Source organism: Condylura cristata, unplaced genomic scaffold (assembly GCF_000260355.1).
Source record: "Condylura cristata isolate star-nosed mole 26May11 unplaced genomic scaffold, ConCri1.0 scaffold00034, whole genome shotgun sequence".
NCBI lineage: Eukaryota > Metazoa > Chordata > Mammalia > Eulipotyphla > Talpidae > Condylura > Condylura cristata.
In genome coordinates this window covers 4,278,056-4,297,359 of record NW_004567135.1, presented here as the reverse complement: position 1 = coordinate 4,297,359, position 19,304 = coordinate 4,278,056, and the positions used below count along the sequence as shown (strand labels likewise).

The 19,304-nt window shown below is 63.3% G+C and overlaps 2 protein-coding genes across 2 annotated transcripts in view; both read right to left on the bottom strand.

The window, feature by feature from the left end:
* ZNF385A (zinc finger protein 385A) overlaps window positions 1-9,690 on the bottom strand; it is a 19,514-nt gene extending 9,824 nt beyond the window's left edge. Inside the window, exons 1-2 of the mRNA XM_004692663.2 lie at window positions 9,621-9,690; window positions 3,250-3,386 (exon numbers count right to left, since the gene is read on the bottom strand). Coding sequence (XP_004692720.1) covers window positions 3,250-3,386; window positions 9,621-9,630 — 147 coding nt within the window. The 5' untranslated portion in view covers window positions 9,631-9,690. The remainder of the gene's footprint in view (window positions 1-3,249; window positions 3,387-9,620) is intronic.
* A 3,195-nt stretch (window positions 9,691-12,885) lies between these two features.
* ITGA5 (integrin, alpha 5 (fibronectin receptor, alpha polypeptide)) overlaps window positions 12,886-19,304 on the bottom strand; it is a 13,759-nt gene continuing 7,340 nt past the window's right edge. Inside the window, exons 14-29 of the mRNA XM_004692487.2 lie at window positions 19,143-19,244; window positions 18,928-18,983; window positions 18,663-18,817; window positions 18,282-18,419; window positions 18,112-18,179; window positions 17,688-17,838; window positions 17,498-17,590; window positions 17,292-17,371; window positions 17,122-17,202; window positions 16,925-17,030; window positions 16,571-16,723; window positions 15,979-16,065; window positions 15,767-15,880; window positions 15,091-15,192; window positions 14,444-14,566; window positions 12,886-13,958 (exon numbers count right to left, since the gene is read on the bottom strand). Of these exons, the coding sequence (XP_004692544.1) occupies window positions 13,875-13,958; window positions 14,444-14,566; window positions 15,091-15,192; window positions 15,767-15,880; window positions 15,979-16,065; window positions 16,571-16,723; window positions 16,925-17,030; window positions 17,122-17,202; window positions 17,292-17,371; window positions 17,498-17,590; window positions 17,688-17,838; window positions 18,112-18,179; window positions 18,282-18,419; window positions 18,663-18,817; window positions 18,928-18,983; window positions 19,143-19,244 (1,693 nt within the window). The 3' untranslated portion in view covers window positions 12,886-13,874. The remainder of the gene's footprint in view (window positions 13,959-14,443; window positions 14,567-15,090; window positions 15,193-15,766; window positions 15,881-15,978; window positions 16,066-16,570; window positions 16,724-16,924; window positions 17,031-17,121; window positions 17,203-17,291; window positions 17,372-17,497; window positions 17,591-17,687; window positions 17,839-18,111; window positions 18,180-18,281; window positions 18,420-18,662; window positions 18,818-18,927; window positions 18,984-19,142; window positions 19,245-19,304) is intronic.

Below are 19,304 nucleotides of genomic sequence, written 5' to 3'. Positions count from 1 at the left end.
AGCTGGGGGCGCACGAGGCCGAGCGGCCGCGCACTCGGGGACGGCGTCCCTAACCTCTCCCACCTCCGCCGCCGCCACCTGCTGGAACCCGGCGCACGAGCTCACGCGGCGCGCACTTGCCGCCCTCTAGCGGTCGAGTAGAGGGCAGCACGGGGGCAAGGATGGGGGTGGGGGCGCCCCCACGCCACCCCAGCTCATTCTCTCGAGACCGCCCGGGATCCCCGCTTTCCCATCGCTGGGCCTCGCCCCCTCCCACTCCATGCAGGGCGGGAGACGAGTGGGGAGAGGCTGTGGGGAAAGGGTGAGGATGCCCAGGGGCAGGAGAAGAGGCAGGCAGGGTCCCCCAGAAGCGGCCCCGGGGGGGCCGGCGGGGAGGGCCGGAATGCGCCAGCCTTGGAGCTGAGTTCTTTGCCTGGATTATCTAATTTAGTCTTCACAGCCAGGCCCTGAAGTAACTACTGTTATTATCTTCATTTTATAGATGAGGGAACTGAGGTTTAGAGAGGTCAAATAATTTGCCCAAGGTCATAAGCTCGCAAGTGGCTGAACTGGGATTTGAATTTAAACCTGAGCGGTCTGACTCCCAGCCAGGCACTGTCGGCTGCAAGCACGGCCAGGGCCGCCGGCCGGCCACAGCAGGCGTCCTGCAGTCCTGCCCAGGCAGGTGGGACACCACTGCTGGAACCCGCCACACTCTCCCTTGGCTTCTCCAGCTCCGCAGGGAGCCGGCTCTGTCCCCAGTCTCTCCAGGCTGGACCACCTCCTGTCCAACAGTCGCTGACACAAGCATCACAGTCGCTAACGCTGAATGAACACTCACTTGGTGTCAGCCATCAGGTTACGTGATACAGTTCTCAGAACGACCTGCGAGCTGGTCCTATTTCCCTCTTGCTCTATGGCGGGGAAACTGAGGTTCAGAGCGGTTAGGTACTCCGCCTGAGGTCACACAGCTAGGGCTCTGGGAGCACCCACCCAGTGGGGACAGTGAGATGCCCACGCTGGTGGGCACCCTGCGCACTGAGGCTGATCCAGGCGGGGGCTTTAAATGGCTCACGGGCTAGGGGTCTCGCAGCAGGAGTGCAGGGTGCTCGGAAACCCGCATTACCAACGGGAATTTCACTAAGTAGCTTTGCGACCTCGGGCAACTCGCCTCTCCTGGGTCTGCTACCTCGTCTATGAAGTGGGGACACATCTGGGGTGCCTGAGGCCTGAGGGTGAGGTGGGTCAGGTATGTGGGCCGAGGCCTAATCATTCGCATTTTCTCAAATGCTCTCTTCCAGCTCATGTTATTTGTTTCAGTCTGGAATGTTCTCTACCTTCACTTTTCAAGTCCAACGAGTCATTCTTCACAGCCCAAAGCAGGGCCACCTGCTGACCCAGGTCCAGCTCCCCGTTCCTCGGCTCCCCTTTATTCCTGGTCAGCTCCGTCGCTCCCCCAGTCACCGCCACAGGCAGCACGTCTTTCTCGCTGCCCCCAAGACTCCTATAAAGCTCCTGCGCGCTCTGTTCACACCAGAGGGTGACTGTTCACACGTTATTTCCTACTAAACCATGAGCTCCCCAGGGACACAGACCACGTCCTGTGCTTGCACCCAGACACAAGGCCAGGCAGCAGCAGGTCATCCAAGAGGTTTTTTTCCGGCCTCCCTGGTGGCGCTGGGGTTAAAGCGCAGCACCGTGAAGCTGTCTGCAGCCACTGCAGCAAGAGTTCGATCCCCGGCCAGGGAGGGACCCACAGGGCGCAGCAGACCTCTCCTGTCTCCCCGCTGCTCCCCTCAGCAGTGTGTTTCAGTCCATCTGTCTGTTCTGCTCCCCACTCTGTCTCTCAGCCTCCACACCTCTGGCCTGCACGCTAGTTCTTCTACACCCACACACACATACACACACACACACTATATATATATATGTATATATGTCTATTTTTTTTAAGAAAAAGAAAAACACCCTGTAAACTTTGAAGTTGATTTGGATTTGGAAGTTGAATGTTGATTTGGATTCTCTGGGAGGAGTTTGAAGGAAGCAGCTGTGGGATGAAGAGAATTCTATTTTGGGTCTGATGCTATGGGTTCAAATCACATCTGAAGCGCAGACTGTGCCAACTGAGATAAACTACTAAACCCCTCTTAGTTCCTGTCTTCCCGAGTCCCACAGGATGGCCCACCTCGTTGGGCCGCGCGGAGATGAAATGGGATCGGCACAGACACAGCCACCCAGTGCCCGGCGTGCGGTCAATGCGCCATACGTGTCTGCAGCTAGACAGGGTCGATGGTGGATTATGTGAGTTGAATTAGGCCGACTCTAGCCCTCGTCTTCTGACTCTGGCACACTTTCTGGGCTGCTGATTTCAACCCTGCTGGACAGTCCTAGCTCAGTGTCCTATTGGACATCGACGCACTGTGTCCTAGAGTGAGCTGAGCAGCCTCACCCCGAGTTCTTCTTCCAAAACCCTGCCCTGTCAAGGTGACTTCCTCCTCCGTCACAGAGGCCTGAACCCGCCTGCAGTCATCCTTGACTCATCCTCTCGTGTCTCCCCCACCCCCACACACTGGTTGGTCACCAAGGCCTGTCAATATTTTCTTGGAAACACCTCGCCCATCCTCCCTTCCTCCGGGCTCAACACAGCCACTGCCGGCTTCCAGGCTGGCCCTCAGGCGTCCCTGGAGGCCTGCATCTGCCAGGCAGCCTCCTGAGGGCCACCTTTCTCCAGCCTCTGCCCTCCCATCCAGCTTCCTCACTCCTCGTCCTCGAACACCGCTCTTCCCACTCACTCCTCTGCTCGGGAATGGAAAACGGCCGTCTCCGAGTGCGCGATGCCTGGCCGGCCCTCCCGGCCCTGCCCACTGCCCCTGCCCACCCAACTGTGGGTTCCAGAGCTGTACAGACAGGTATGCTGATACCCCTGTTATCTGCTCTCTCTGGATTGGGCACCTGCCCCTCCTCCCACCTTCCTGGAGTCACTGGCATCCCTAGAGTTCTCATTTCGTCCTTAGAAGATGGGGTAGTCACTGGACCACTAACTGAGATGATCCCGATCATCAACACAGGGGCTAGCCCGGGGCAAGACCTTGGCAAATATTTAACTGCTGTTGATGGTAGACCAGATAGCCAACAGTCCTTGTACTTGACCAAAAGTACAGGCGACAGGGTCGGAAGGAGAGGCAAGGATTAGATCCAAGTGCAGGAGAGGGCAAGGGTGTTCCGCAGAAGGGGGGCTCACGGGGGTGGGGAAGGCCGGCAGGGGGTACTCACAGTGCTGTAGTTGCTGAAGAGGCCCAGGGTGGGGGCCGGCTCCAGTGGGAAGGGCAGGATCTGCTTGAGGTCCAGCGGGGGCTGCATGATGGGGGGCTGCCGTAGCAAAGGGAGGGGCCCCGCCCGGCTCAGGCTGCCTGAAGGGCAGAGAAAATATCATGCGGGGCAGGGAGATTGACACTGGGGAGCCCCACCCATGCCTGCCACTCCCACTCGCCCCTGTGGCCCTCACCCTGGCAAGGTCTGCCCCCCAAGCCACACACTTCCTCTCAGGTGCGGTGGATCCCGAGAAGGGAGCAGGGTGTCCCCTGGGTCTGGGGGCCTGGGGGCCTGGGGGCGGGAGCAGGCAGTTCTTCCCTTCTGGGTAGCTTTCACTTCCCCTCTCCAGCCTCCGCCCCGAAGGCCTTTAGGCATTTTACCCATCCAGGGAGAAGGCAGACCTTCTCTGCAGGCCCGGGGCCATACAGCAGGCCAGGCCTCAGGCGCCACTCTTTCTTTTGGTTTTGCTTCCCCCAGGGAATCCCAAAGACTAGGGATCACCCCCGGGAGAAGAGGGGCTGGTGACTCATCCCACTGCCTTCAGGGGTATGGGGCCTAGACTTGGAGGGGGGCCACTGAATCTCTCGGGCTCCCCAAAGATGCATGGCTTTTAGTTCTTAACTGTTGCTACCTCTGGGGAAGGCACAAGTGAGTGGCATTTGTTCTGGGAGGAAAACTGCTGGGGTCCATTCCTGGGGCCCTCCCCAACCTGCTGCCTCCGGCCCTGGCCTCCCCAGGCAGGAGTGCTCAGCTCCAGTTCTGCAGGAGGAAGCAGCAGGCCTCTGGGAGGGGAATGCCGGGGTCTTACCCCAAGGGGAAGTGAAAGCCCAGGCCTTCACTGACCTATGTTCCCCTGAAACCTTCTCCCACCAGCGCCAGGGAAGAGCTGCAGTCGGCCGGATAGCTCACAGCCCAGGACGCCCTGGGCTGCCTCTTCCAGCTACTCCTGTCCCCTTTGCTGTCCAGCTAGGGGCACTCTGGCTGCCCTGGGCTGCTCTAGCAACCCCAGCTAGCCCCGGGGATCCCCAGGAACCAAGGTGAACCCAGGAAGCTTACAGACCTGGCCTGTCTCCCCTTGACCTTCCTGGAGCAGAGGGTCCCTGGGGCCCTTCCCTGCTCCCTCCAGAGAGACCCCCCTTTGCATACCTTCAGTTTCTGCTGCCTGCTGCCCCCAGGCAGTGGCCTGGCCCTGGCCCCCCAGGGGCCTGGGCCTGACAGTGTCCCTTCCTTGGATCTGCCCCTGCCCCCTCCCTTACAGGCCCCCTCCCCCCTAGTCCAGTCAGTAGAATCAGCCAATCAGACTCCTGGAAAAGTGGGGCAGAGGGGAGGGCGGGGGAGCAGGGATTAGGGGAATCAGAGGCAGGAGGGGGGGAGCACAGGCACAGCTGGGGGCAGGGAGCTGGTCCAGAGAGGTCTAGAGGGGCCGATCTCTCCCTCAGTGGCCAGGACTTGGTGCACTGGGTGCACAGGGTGAAGGCTGCCGGGAGCTGGGGGCCTGGAGTGGGGTGCAGAGAGAAGGCAGGATGCTTGTCTTTGGCCTCCGGGTGGCAAGGGCTTTGTGGGCCTCTGTCCACTCCCTCCCCTGCCACTCAGAGTTGAGATGGGGAAGGGGGAGAAGAGAGGGGGCAGAGACGCAGGCAGAGGGGTGCAAGTGGGTGAGAGAGGGCACAAAGATGGGCGGAAGCCGGAAGAGGGAGGGCTAGAGGCCTGGAGAGAGAAAAGGAGGAAAGGTGGAGAGGTGGGAGAGAGCGACATGGGAGATGCGAGCAGAGGCTGAGAGGGGCACTAGTGACTTGGGGAGCAAGACCCCAAGGCAGCCACAGGGCAGCAGGAGACAGAGGGATGGACAGACAGCGCTGTGGGCCGCTCGCTGCTCTGCCCCCTGTGTTCCCCACCCCCGCCTGGCACCCGGGACCAGGGCAGCCTTAATGAGCCCCAGGCAGCACCAGGAATGGTGAGAGAAACCCGAGCACGCACGGGCACCCACCCCCAGCAGCTGGCTTGGGGCTGGCGCTGCCCCACCCCACGCCTCTGTTGGGCTCCCGGGCTCTTCCCCAGGTGCTGGGCCCCCCTGGGCCCAGCCCCACCAACAGCCATCGCATCCCGGAGGCCAGAGGTGAGTCCAGAAAAGGCCACAGAAATCTGCGTATTGAGTCACTACATGACCATGAATTCTGAGCTTCGTCACACCTCATGGCCAAGACAGCGACGATTCTAGAAGAATCTGACACTGCCGTTCCTAGGCACGTGAGGAAACCGAGGCTCAGGAAGTTACAGAACTTGGCTGATGTCACCCGGCCTGTAAGGATCAGACCTGGGCTTGAGAGAAAGCGGCTGAGCTTGGTAGCAGGTTCCTGCTCTGCTGGGCAACTCCAGCGAGCTCTGGTCTGCCCCAAGCGGACCTGTGCACAAGCTCCCACCTTGTTCGCGGGGAAGGAGCCTGTGCTCCCTGGGGCTGGTGCAGAGGTGTCCTGGGTTCCGAGGTCACCCACTCGTCTTTTCTACAGACTGGACCCCTGAGGAGGGATGGGGAAGGGAGGAGGAGGAAGGGAGGAGGATGGTGGAGCCAGACAAGGAAGCACAGGTGGCAGCCAGAGGCTGGTCTAGCTCCGCCTAGATTCCCAGGTACGCTCCACTTGGGCTCCCAGGTGGGAGAGGGGTGCCCGAGCTCCTGGGGCTGGTGGGCAGGAGGGGGATTCTGGTTTCAGGTAGCTCAGTCCCTTCCCCTCTTTTCTGACGATAAGATTTCTCCCCACTTTCCTGAGGATAAGGTTCATTGCTGGGCCTCCCAGGTGGTGCAAGGGGTTAAGTCTCAGCACTATGAAGCTGTGGTCAGCTCCTGCAGCTGGAGTTCGATCAGGGCCAGGGAGGGACCCCCAGGGTGCAGCAGACCTCTCCTGTGTCCCCGCTGCTCCCCTCAGCAGTGGGTTTCAGTGGATCTGTCTGCTCCCCATTCTGGTGAATCCTGTCCTCTGGCCTGTACCCCAGTTCTTGTTGCATAAACAAATAAACCTTAAAAACCACTTTGTGAGGCTAGCTATGGTCCAGCCCCTGGCTCGCTGCCCACGAGGGACTAGCGTGGGGCTGGCTACTTTCTGGGCCCCTCTCGGTCTCACTTGTCATTCATGGAACTTGAACAGCAGGACCTGCCTTGGGGTTGAGAGACTAAAGGGCTGGCAGGCTCTAGGAGAGCTCGATAAATGCTTACTAATAAGTCACTCCTCATCTTACAGACGAGGACAGTCAGCTCAGAGAGCTGTTCCTTGACCAAGGTCACACAGCTAGTAAGGGATCCGAGTGGCGACACTTTCTGCACGTTACTTTTCTGGACAGGCTGGGGCGGGAGAGAGAAAAAGCCAGGAAGCAGGAGGCGCTGCAGGAGGGCCCAGGCGCTGACATGGGGCTGGGTGAGGGCTTGGGCAGGTTGGAGGAGGGGACAGAGAGGACGGGGTTGTGGCTGTGCATGGCCACCACACAGGGCAGGCTGGGCAGGTAGGCGCTGGGGCCTGGCGGCTCCAGAGGGAAGCTCATTAGAGTAATTACCACCCAGCTCCAGCCCCACCCAGCTCCGTGGGGAAGGCCAAGTGCTTCATAAAGACAGCTCCCAGTGCGCTGGTGAACTCCCAGGCCCTCCTTGACCCGGCCTCTGCCCCTTCCCGGGCCACCTCTAGCACCAAGCCAGCCATCCCACCGAGCTGGTCTCTCCCTGCTCTTCCCAGGAATTCCAGCCCGTTTGGGGTCCCACCCCTTGACTGCCTTCGGTGGGGCCTGGGCCTCAGCCCCGGTGGACCGTCCAGAGGGAGCCGGCCCGGGAGCAGCAGCAGGGTGCAGGGGCCAGGAAGCAGGTTAGGATAGGCCTTGGACTAGTGTGGTCTGCGGATCAGGCCCGGATGGAATTAAGACCAGAGAGGTAATGAGGTTAGCACTGCAGGTGGAGTTAGGGGCCAGGGAATGGCAAGTGTGCAGCCGGCACTGGAGTGCAGTGACCTCACCGGAGTGCAGTGACCTCACTGGAGTGCAGTGACCTCACTGGAGTGCAGTGACCTCACTGGAGTGCAGTGACCTCGGGTGGCAGCCTGGGCGGGAATCCCATCTCTCCCCCGTCTCTTTTTCTCTTCATGCCTTTCCGCCTCTTTTCCCTCCCCCCAAAATGCCTAAAGAGGGCTGGAGGACAGAGGGGGACAGCCTCGGACCCCTGGGCCTTGCCTTCTTGATGTCCCCTTCTGCCTCTACTTCCCTCCTCTGGCAGGAGGCCGACTGAGGGCCAGAAGGCTTTGAAGTCAAAGATGAAAGCGCAAGGGGATGATTATGAACAACTACCGAAAACATCATCCCTAATAACCCCAGGGCGGAGGTGGGCGGGGGGGGGGGCAGGGCCGAAAGGGAGCAGGAGGTGGCCAGGAAGGGACAGCAGGGAGGTGCAGGTAAAACCCAGCTGGGGGGAGAGGGGCCCGGCCCCCAACACCGGAGGCCCGGTCGGTCGGAGAGTAGGTCACAGCCCAGAACCACCCATTCGGCCTGGGCCAGCGTCCAGATGGGAGGCAGGCAGATTGGGCATCGCTGTCCAGGCAAGGCCACCTTGGTGGGCCTCAGCATTCAGAGCCTGAAAATCTTCGCTGGACCCCCAGGGTGGGGCCTGAGCGTGGCCGGCAGCTCCCTCCCTCTCTCCTCTCCTTAAAGAGGGTCAGATTGTGCAGGCTGCCAAGCTCCCACCCTCTGGGGCTTACCACAAAGAGGGGTAAATGGCGACCCACCAGGGAGACGCTGGGGGGGGGGGTCCAGTTGGCAGTGGAGGGTCCAGCTGCAGAGGACTTGGGCTTGGGCGTTCTTCCTGGGGTGGGGCCTGAGTCAGCGGTGAGCAGGTGCCCAGGTCTTCCTGGGGCTCACTGACAGGGAGGGAGGCTCACCCGGGCCTGTTGTGGGCAAGCTCGAAGCTGCCTCCGGGGGCCTGCACCCAGGGTGGAGCCAGGGCACCGGATTACAGGGACGGAGGAATGTGGAGCCGGTGCTCTGGGCCCTCGTGTCCAGGGCGCGTGGGTGGGGGTCAGTGCGGGGTGGGGCCCGTGCCCCCTGGTGGGCTGGAGAGGGCCTTCGCCTGCTAGAGAGACTGGGGAAGGAGGCAGGCACGGTCATTCATGCCTCCATTCACTCATTCATTTCCTAGCTGTGATGGAGTGCCAGGTGGGGGGGCTGACCAGGGATGAGAGAGTGAGGAGATGCAGGAGGGGGTGCCAGGGACACAGAGGGAGGGCGGGGGTGGGGAACACTGCTGGAGGAGGCAACAGGGGTCAAATGAAAGAAGAAAGCAGAAGAGGCAGGCAAAGGGCGCAGAGACAGGGGAGGCTGAGGCTGAGCCAGAGCCAGCCACGGCACCAGCTTGGGGTGGGACGCCCCCTGCCCGCCGGGGAGACCACAGGTGTCTGGGCCTGGGGGCCGGTGCCGAGGACAGAGGCCCGTGGTCCACTGTGGAGGAGGGTGGCGGGCAGGGCCTGGAGTGAGCGAGAAGTCTAGGGCACGGCCCCTCCCCCTCCAGGCTCCTTCCCATCTAGGTCATGAGGATGGGGTGGCTCTGGCTGTCAGGGCCCAGAGGGAGCTCCCCTCCCCCATCGCACTCTGCCCAGCCCCCTCCTCTCCCGTGGCCCCAGGCCCAGGGCAGGGGTGGGGGGCGTGGGGGGAGAAGAAGAAGGAAACAGGAAGGAAGGGCCCGGCCGCCAGAGCCAGAGCGAGAGGGCAGGTCCTGGCGTGTTGGGGCAGGATGGCTGCGGAGACGGAGCCCAGCCGCGGGGCCTGGGGTGGACAGTTTCCCACCCCTTCTTCTCCCTGGTCCCCCATCTGCAGCCCTCAGGTTCCCACCTCCAGCACACACACCTCGAAGCTACACCCACCATCTTGTCCCCCCACCCCGCCCCCCCACTTCCTCTTCTCCGGGGTCCAGAGGGATGTCGGGGAGCCTGAGCCCCGCGTGGGGGACGGCGCAGGGTGGGGGTGGGGGTGGGGGCCCCGGGTCAGAACCTTTCCTCAACTCTGCAGGCCTGGACCAGCCCCCACCCGTCTCCCGTAGACGGTCATATAATATTCATGAGCCTCATGAATACGCATATTCTCATTATGGGGCGGGGGGCGCGCAGCACTCTGCCTCCCCCTTGGCCACTCTCGAGATTACCCCGAGAGGCAGCAGCTTGGGGAAGAGAAGACGCGACCCCAGATGTGGAGCCAGGGGAAGGGGGAGGGGGAGCCGGCAGCTGACGGGCGGCCGCAGCACCGCGGTGCGGGGGGTTGGGGGGCGCCCTACTGGGGGGGCCCAGGAGCCTGGACCCACAGCGGCCACTCACCGAGGATCATGCTGGGGACCCAGGCGCCCGGGGTTCCGCGTCGCTCTGTCCCGGGGGCCGTTCTGGTCGGGCTGGGGTACGGGGGGGCGGAGTCAGGGGAGGAGCGGGGCCGGCCGAGGCGGAGCGGGGGCGGAGCCCGCAGCAGGTGAAGCGGGAGGCGGGGCCGGCACCTCCGGCCGGGGAGGGGCGGCCTGCTTGCTGCTCGCCCTTCCCGCTGGCGGCTTCTTTTGCTTGCGGCCCCTAGTTGTCCTGGATTTGCGGTGTCACAGCAGCAGGGGGAGCCAGGAGGGGTTGGGGGTGCTGGGGGGCGGGGGTGTGCAGTAAGACATCTAGACGACGGTGCGAGCTGGATGCTAAGCTCCTGGGTCCCTGGGACCCAGGATATCAGGTGGGAGACCCCTGAACCCCGAGAGGGATGGGGCCTGGGTTGGGGTGCCCCGTGCTCGCCAGTGGAGGGCTGGGGGAGGGGTTGCAGAGCCTGGGTTCTAGTTTGTTTCTCTGACTTTGGAGCTCCGTGCCTGGGTCTGGAGCTCAGCAGAGATGCAGGGTTTCAGGTGGGGTCTGAATGCCTCGTTCCTTGGGGAAGCTCTGAGCGAAGAGATGTGTGGTCCATGGACCCAGAGTGACAGAAAAGGAGCTTGCAACCGATTGTGGTGGTCAGCCGCGTAGCCCCCGCGGAGCTGAGCATCAGCCTTGGAGATGGGACTGGGGAGTGTGGCACCTGCCTGGGCCGAAGCCAGGGCGCCTCGCATGGCCAGCCTGACTGGAGACGACTGGGAGGGGCTGATGAGGCAGCGCCAAGGAGTGTGGAGGCTGGGCAGAATGTGTGGGCTGGGAGGATGCACACGGTTGCAGGGGTTGCAGGAGTCTGGGCCCTGGGTGCTTTTTCTGGATGCCTGGGGTGGGGGTGGGGGTGCTTGTCTGAAGATGGGCAACTGCAACCCCAGCATGAGCTGGAGTCTGGGAGTCTGGGAGGTGTCTGGGGATGATGCAGCTGCTGCAGCCTGGACCTGCCTGTACCTGCCCCAAGAGAGGGTGGCAGGAGCATTTCCCACAATGCCATGCAGCCAGAGCCAGGCCAACCCCAGTCAGAGGAGGTGTGACTGGAACTGGCACACTGGGATTCAGGGAAGGGGAGACCGGGAGGAAGGGGCCGGTGGGCGGACTGGAGCCTGCTGGGGACGGGGCTGGCATTCCTGGGTTCTGGAGGGAAGTTGGAACTCAGTGTCTAATTAAGTTACAGGAAGTTCAGGTTCCTGTTTCTGGGCCTCAGCAGTGTCTTGCCCTCACTCCACCGATTTGGTTTGGAGAAAGCTGTTTGTGCACCTGCCCTAGCCAAGGGCAAGAGAATGCTGAAGGGGGACGCCTGACGTCCAGTGACCCAGAGATCTTGGGGGGCGGTAGCCCTGCTGCCCACGTCTGGCCTCAGGGGGTTCTGGGGCCCATCGGAGGAGTTTCTCCGGGTCCAGATCCAACTTACCCCAGGCCGTTCACCCAGGTGAACCTGCCTCTCCCAGACCTCTTATCCACCCCCCCCCCATCCTCCTGGACTCCCGACTCCCCCCTACTCTCCCCCAGTCAGTTGTGACAAGGAGCAGCCTGGTCATCATGGAGACCCCTTTCTTTCCTGGTCTTTGTCCCCCACCCCCACCTTGCCCTCAGGGACTCAGAGTTAGGGAAGTCTCAGAGGTGGGGTTGCTCAGCTTACCAAGGGGATACAGCTGGCTGGAGGGTGGGGTGACCTTGCAGGCAGCTGCTGGGGGGGCAGTGTGCAGGGTGAATTCATTATTGATGAGCCCTGCACCCCGGGCTACTAATGAGCTCAGGCCGGCTGCTCTAATTGATGTCAAGAAACTTGAGACCCCCAGATCAGCTTCCCGCCTGCCAGCTGCCTCTCCTGAGCCCCCTCCCCCACTCTGAACCCCCAGCTGCTCTGTTTCCTTCTAGGGGCCCTTCTTTCTATTTCTACCAACATAGGCAAGGACTCCATAGCACCCCCCCCCATCCCCCCCTCCGTCCCCCGGACCACTCGGTCTCAAGTTGGGAGGCAGATTGGCCAGCAGGGGCTGGGAGACTCGAGAGGGGAATGGACTGGAGTCACAGAATCACAGTCCAGGGGTAGCGAGGAGGCGGGTGCTAGATTACATCTGCAGCTCTTCTGAGCGGGAGGAGACCCCTCCTAGGCTGTGCATCCCTGGGGGCGCTGGGGCTCTCCCGGGACCCCTTACGGGCAGGCCAGGCGCCAGCCAGAGGCACAGCAGGTCGCCAGCCCGAGGCCCACTGTCCCTTCCTTGCCCGTCTCACAGGCATGTAAGAGACCTCAGCTCTGGCCCAGGCGGGGGCTGACGCCACTCCCACCCTCCCCCAAGCGGGGCCATGGGATTTCCTGCCTGAGAACTCCCAGTGCCTTGTTACGCCACGCCGCCACGCCTGGAGAGCCCTGCTCTCTGCCTCATCAGTCTCGCCAGCCCCTCTGCATCTGGGGCTCTGCGGCTCGGAGTCGCCCCGCGGTCGGGAGAGCAGCGGGGACCTGACTCCCTTCCCGAATCCCTGCGCGGCCGCCGCTGCTGCCCCCTGCAGGCCGACTCGGGTCTAGCGGGCGAGACGCGGTTCACCTCGCCCAGCCGGGCAGCGGGGCTCGTCCTCCCGCCTCGGGCTGCAGGGGGGGACCGCCCTGCAGGAGCCAGGAGGGGCCTCGCTCCGCTCTCTCACCAGAGACCCCCACGCCACGGTTCAAGGACGCGGCCTTTCACAGCCAGGCAAGGCTGGGCTTGACTCTGCCCAGCCCTTCACCCTATGACCTTGGCGAGCTGCAGAGCTCCCTGGACCTTAATTTCCCCGCGGTTAGTGGGGTTGGTAGGAGCACCCCCTCTGCCACCAGCATACAAAGAGCAATGAAAGCAAAACAAGACTCGGCTTTCTCCTAGTTTTATGGCTTTCCACGCGCGGGCGGATTCACGCCACTATTCTGACTGAGGAATAGGGGCGCCTCCCGACCATCGCCCCAACTTCCACTTGGGCCTCCCCTTCCGTATTCATGCCTCGAGGCTGCAGAGAAGTGCAGAGAAGGGATTCCTTTCCCTTCCCTCCCGGAGGTGCTGGGGGCATGGGCACAGTACTGAAGCCCCTTTCCCAGCCCTCAACACTAGCTCCGCAGTTCTGGGTGGCCACGCTCCGGGCTCCCGGTGAGAAAGGCCCCTCCTACCCCACACCCTGCGGTTTCAGGATGGGTGTAGAAAGAGTGGGAGAAGACACGGATTCCAGCTCTGGTCAGTAGGGGCTCTGGGCCGGGTTTATTGCACTTGCAACAGAGTTTAAATAAGTCCCGGGGGTCCGGAGCTGAGGGGAGGGGAGGGCTGGACAGGAAGACGAGGGGCAGCGTCAGTGCAGCTGGTGGGCAGAACCCAAATCCTGCAGGCCCAGGACCTCCGGCTCCCGGCTCCGGGGGCCTGGGAGGGCCTGCGTCTGGCCAGGCTGAGGTTCCAGAAAAGTTGCCATCATGGCCTTGTCGCGTCCTGGGCAATTTCTGACTCCTCCCGAGTCAGGTGTGGGCTGGGCCCTCTGGGGCGGACTCCGCGTGGCTCCGGACGTGGCTGGTTACACAACCGTGGTCCCGGGTCACTCGTGGGCCCCCGCTTCGGGCTGGCCCCATTAGAGTTCTGGTTCCTCCTCGAGCTGGTCTGGGCCCGCACTGACCCTTGTCTGGGATCTCTCCTGAGCTGGCGCGGGGCACCGTCCGCGGTTAGTGTTCCTTGTCGGCCGCCGGGGAGGGGCTGTCTGGAGCTGCCAGGTCTCACTCCCCGGGGTTCAGGTTCTTGGCGAGGGGCTTTGTGTGGATCTCTGGCAAGGCCCGGGGCCAAGCTTTGCAGGCTGGAGCTGGACAGGAAGTCCCGGTGACACATCTGGCCCAGAGAACTGGGGCTGGATCTCCCAGTTAGGGTTCCAAGTTGTTTTTGGGAAACTCTCTCCAAAACGCAATGGCTGCAGGGAGGCTGGGGCCTCTGTCCCTGGATCTGAGTTTCCCCACGCATGGGGGGGGGCATGTGTAAACAAGGGTCCTTCACAGTGCATGGGGGGAGGGGTCCCCAGCTCCTCACCTCCCCGGCTCTGGCCCTTCAAGTATGTCTCTGGGCTGGGGAGACACTTCTCCCTGGCCCTCAGCACCTACAGGAAGCGCCCAGCCCCCTCCCTTTCAGTAGACTGAGGGTGCGGGGGACTGGGCCTTCAGGACTGGGATTCTGGGATTGGGAGGAGTCAGGCATCAGAGGTGGCTGGAGGCTTGAGCTGAGCTTTTTCCATGGCCGTGCCGTAAGGGAGGGAGCGTTTGAAGAATCCGAGCTAGTGAGGGGGAAAGGAGGAAGAGTTTAGAGATGCTGACTCCCTTTTCCCTCCAGATCTTACTCCAAGAGGGGATGAAGGGACTCAGTGGCCCCCTGGCAGAAAGCCTCGCTGAGAGGCCCAGGGGCAGGAGGACCGAGGCTGGGCTGCTTGGGACTGGGGCGGGTTTCGCATCAGTGCCACGGCAATGCCCTCACTTTCGCCAAGCCCAAGAGGTTAGCAGTAGCTGCCTCTTGAGAAGGATCCTGAGGCCACTTCCAGGATATGGACAATTAGTGATGGCTGGCAGGAGGGAGGGAAGAGACAGTATGGAGGCTGCGTATTTGCAGGCTGCAGGTGCAGTGATGTTGCAGGACAGGCAAGCTCACACGGCTGAGTCGAGACCTTCCAAGCCTAGGCAACCGGTCCACAAGGAGATACCGGACGGTGCTGGTCGGGGGAAGCCCGAGGAGAGCCCGGCCCATCCTGGGCAGGACGTGGCTGACCTTGTAGAGAATGTAGATGAGCAGACCAAGCAGCAGGAGACCAAAGAGGATGGCGAGGATGATGATCCACAGCGGGACGCCCTGGCTGCCTTCTGCCTTGATCCACTGCACAGCCGTGGCCACCTGGGACAAGGCAGCAGGGGTCACCGAACACCCCTTCGTTCTCCCACCCGGCCTGCTGCCGGACCTAGGCCCAAGCTCGCCTCCATCTGGTGCTAAGAGGATCCTGCACTTCACTAGTGACGTTCCAACGACGTGCACGATTGTCTCTGACTTTGGGGGCCCCACCCCTGCTTCTCCCCTCAGCAGAGACTACTCCGTTCCTGGCTGGTGAGCCTGCTAGTTCCTACTGATTACATCAGCTGGCTTCAGCCGAAACATCACCTCTTCCAGGAAGCCCTTCTTGGCTGCGGAAGGCAGTGTCCCAGTGCACCTGCCACGTGTCCCCTGAACGCCCTCACGCCTGTCTCCCACTCTCGCTGCCGCCTGCTGTCCCGCTTGCTTACCCTCGACCCCCAACGCCCACTCGGCGGCTCCGTAGTCTCCGCACGAGTACCAGGCCAGCTGCTCCCATATCCTGTCCTGGGCCAGGCCAGGCTCTCCGAGTCCTGTGTCCCCCTTGGCCCGGCCTCTGGTCCTGGACTCACCTGAAGTTCCTTTTGAGGAAGCTGCCGAGGCAGGATCCGGTAGGGCATCTTCAGAGCCTCGTACACAGCTTCACACTGCAGGCTAAATGCCTGCTGCTCTCGCTGTGGGAGAGGAAACGGAACCTTGAGGACAGCCCCTGATGGCATCTAAGGGCATGGGGTGCCCCCAAGGTCTGGCTCAGGTCATAATCTTCCCCAATGTGCGACTCACTCTCCCCTGAGTCTCCATGTCCCTTCTATAAGAATAACACTTGTATAATTACATAAGCACTTTGTTTCATCAGCTACCTGCTTGTTCAATAGTATTTTTTCGAATCATTAACGTGGGCCAAGCGCCCAGGATTAAGCCTGGCTGGGAGCATACTCTCAAGGGAATGACTACTCTTTGCTGCCCCTACGCCTGCTTGCTCCATCTTCCATCTGTTTTCTATCCTCTGCACGCGACCACTGACCTCCCCCAACTCCCTCCTGGGTCTGAATGGCCCAGGACAGGGGGGGCTGCCACTACCAGTGCGGCCACGAGGTGGCGCCAGGGACCCACAACCTTGTCCAAACCAGGGCCGGGAGTGGAGGCTGCAGCCGGGTCTCATTCCCCAGAGGCCGCGGCCAGGCTGTGGGGAAGGAGAGGGTCAGCCCGGCGGGGTCGGAGGTCAGGGCTGAGGTCAGGTGTCCTCACATTCAGGAAGGTTTTGGCCCAGACTCGAAAATGCAGTTGCAGACTCCAGCTTTCCTGCCGGTGCAGCGGCCCCAGCTCACAGCGCAGCGTGAGACACTTCTCCTCCCGGCATTTCTGGGAAGAAGAGCAGATTGCAGCCCCGTTCTGCTGTTCTGGTGGCCCCGAGGCCCCCATGGCACCGGGGCGCGCACCCTCACCCCGTGGCCACTCACCAGGACCTTGGGCCCCGGGGGGGCAGGGCCCCGGTGTGGAGATTCCCGGCGGTGGAGCTGGTGAGGCTGCGAACCCTCGGGGTCCAGCTGGAAGAGGCAAGAGCCCGCTGACTCCCTCCTCAGGGCAGCAGCTAGGTCGTCTACACCGGGCTCGGACCCCTTCATCCACCCAGCCCAGCACCTCCTGTGCCAAGGCACCCAGCCCGCACCGAAACATGGGGGTGAACCAGACGCGGCGCTGGGGGTTGACGTGGAGTAACGGGGTTGTCTGGGTCCCCCCTTGCCCTCTGCCGGGGACCGTTGGCTCATCCTTGTCGCTCAGGGCTGAGTTCCCTATCGGCCCCTCACGGTCTCAGGCCCCCTGTCTCCGACCTCTCCTGTCTCCCCGCTGCTCCCCTCAGCAGTGGATTTCAGTCGATCTGCCTGTTCTGCTCCCCACTGTCTCTGGTGTAACCCTCAAGCCCCTATACCTCTGGCCTGTACCCCAGCTCTTGTACCCAGCTCCGCACGTCCCCAGGGGCTCTTCGAGGCCTCAGGGCCCCTCCCCACCTTCTGGGCTCGATCTGGGAAGCTGCCCTTGGGTCAGACTCACCTTCAGCCCCTGGAGGTTGGGGCTGTGGCTGGCAGTGCAGTTGCCGAACCCCGTGACCCGGGTCATGTAGAGAAGGGGCTGGTCCTCCAGGGCCAGGGGGCAGCTGACCCTCAGCACGCCCTGGCTGATGGAGCTGGGGCCCTGGTTGATGAGCTGCAGGGGCAGGAGGGGCAGCTGAGCCGGGGGCACCCGGCCGGTCACCCGGGCCTCTGCCCGGCGGGGTGAGGAGGGACTCAGTGAGCAGAGACAAAGCCCCTCTGGCCCCCGCTCGGGGAACGGCGACTCCCTCCTCCCCAGGCCCCTCAGGGCCTGTCCCCCCCCCGCCCTCCCAGCCCCGGCCCCCGGCCCCCTCACCTCGTAGACATGCTGCACGGAGGGGCCCACGTCCCCCTCCTCCTGAGGCTGGTCCCGGGGGTGCCAGTCACTCACGGGGAAGAGCACTGCCTCGGGCTTGGAGACGCTGAGGGGAAGGTGATTTAGAGGCCCCGAGCACCCCCTCCCGACACCGGTCCCCTCCCCGAGGGCCCATCTGCCCGGCGGCCGGCACTGACCCGTTGAGGGAGACCTGGGCGTGAGCCTCCACCGAGAGCCGGAAGGAAACCACGTCGCTCTGCGAGTTGTTGAGATTCTTGCTGTGGGGGAGGAGCAGGGGCTGAAGGCCCGATGGCCACGCAGCCCCGTGGGAGGCTGGCCTGCCCCGCGCCCACCGCCCGCGCCCTACCTGAGGATCTGGAAGTCAAACTGGATGGTCTTCTTCGAGTCCCGGAGGTGAGGGACTGTGAATCGAAGGCCACCCCAGAGCTGAGGGACAGGGAGGGACAGGGGGCCGTCACACGCCGCGTCGGGCACCGGTGTCTCCCCAGCCCGCGGCCTCCTGCCCTGCCCAGGGCCCTGCCGGCCGGCCGGTCCCGCTGACGCCTGACTTACGTCGGCCCCGGCCTTCATGGGGTTCCCCAGGTCACACACCAGCAGGCGGCTCTGGTTCACCGCAAAGTAGTCGCAGCTCAGGCTGGAGAAGTTCTGGGGGGGTTTGCTCGGGTCAGGCTTGGGGTTTGGGGCCCCGGGCGGGGGTGGTGGTGGTGGGGCTCCTCCCCGCCAGCCTGGGGCGCCCTCTCACCCCTGGGTGGCGCACGAGCCCCGAGTACTCAGCCTCTGGGGGTGCCGTCACGCGGAGCTCAGCCTCGTAGGCGCCGCCCTCACCCACGTTCTGGGCGTGGAAAGTCAGGTTCAGGGAGTTCTTGTCGCCGAGGTACACGCGGTTCTGCTCCCTGGAGGGGTACACGGCGGAAGGGTGTCGGGACCCAGCCTGCACCCTGGACAGCAGGTCCTCACAGCCGGCACAGACCGGCTCACAGGCCCGCTGACCGCGCCCAGCTCGGGCACAGGCCGGGGGGGGGGAGGGGACGCCTTGTGTATGTCACTTCCCCCGATGCCTCCAGAGAGCCCGGAGGGGCTTTCTGCGGGGCGCCAGAAGCCCCTAGGACCCCGTGCGCGGCGGGGGGATTTGGTGTCCGGAACCCCCAGCTGGACTCGGAACTTACCCAAACACTTCCAGCTGCAGGTCCGGGACGCAGATGTTGTCCTCGCCGCAGTCCAGCAAGATCTGAGCCTGGGAAGCGGGGCGGCCTTGAGAGGGGGAGCTGGACCCCTCTGGGCTTGGGCTTCCCGCCCCCACTGGGGCCGCCCAGGCGCCCCGCGCCCCCGTCCTCACCTTGTCTTCTATGCGGCTCTTGCTCTGGTAGTGTAAGACTGGCTGGAGGCCATGGCTGTCCACAGGGGCTTGGGGGTCCAGGGAGAAGTTGAGGGCGATGTGAATCGGGGAGAGTTTGTCTCGGAACTCGGACTCGTTCTGGGGCCAGGAGACGCAGTCAGGCGTCGGGGGACGCCGGGGCCGGCAGCTGCCTCCCCGCTCCTTGGCGCGGGGCTGTGTCTGACCGCCCCGCTGTGTCTCAGCGGCCTGGCGGCTCGGCTCCCAGCACCCCGCTCCCCCAAAGCCCCCCGTCCTTCACCAGAGTTCCCTCCCGCTCCGGGGGCCTGTGGTGCTGGGACCTGCCCTCCTTGGGCACCTCTGGGCCACCCCGGGGGGCCGTACCCTGAGGTAGATCTTCATCTCCCTGCAGTCCTCGCGGGCGCCGTTCTGGACGAGGAGGGTCTGGATCAGGGTGGGCTGCCTGGATGCCAGGAACAGGGCCCGCCGGACGCCGCCTTTCTGCTTCTGCCAGTCCAGCTGCAGCTCCACCGTGAAGCCTGTAGCCAGGAGGCAGTTAGGGGGAGCGGACCGCCCTCATCTCCCCAGACGCAAGGGCGGTCCCCAGGTCCCCGCCCAGTGCCTGAGGAGTCCAGATGTTTCCCCTCACCAATGGAGTCAGGGACGTGTTTCCCAGAAGCATTGAGGCAGAAGCTGAGGTTGATGCTGGAGGGAGACAGGAAGAAGGCGGGTGTAGCCGACCGGAAAAGCGCGCTACCTTCCACCTGGACACCCCTTTAGTTCCCTCCCAGGCCAGACCTGGTCCCCCGCCCACTCCCGGCACAGGCCCAGCCACCCCAGGCCGCAACCTGGGCCCCAGCTCACCAGGCCACGGGGTTCCCCTCCAAGCTGCAGCTGCGTTCTTCTGGGTTAAACAAGGCCGGGAAGATGGTGAGGGAGGCGCTGGCAGACACGATGGGGCGGCCCCTGGCAAGAGCAGGTGCAAGGGGATGGGACTCAGAACCTGGGCGCGGCACGCTGAGGCCC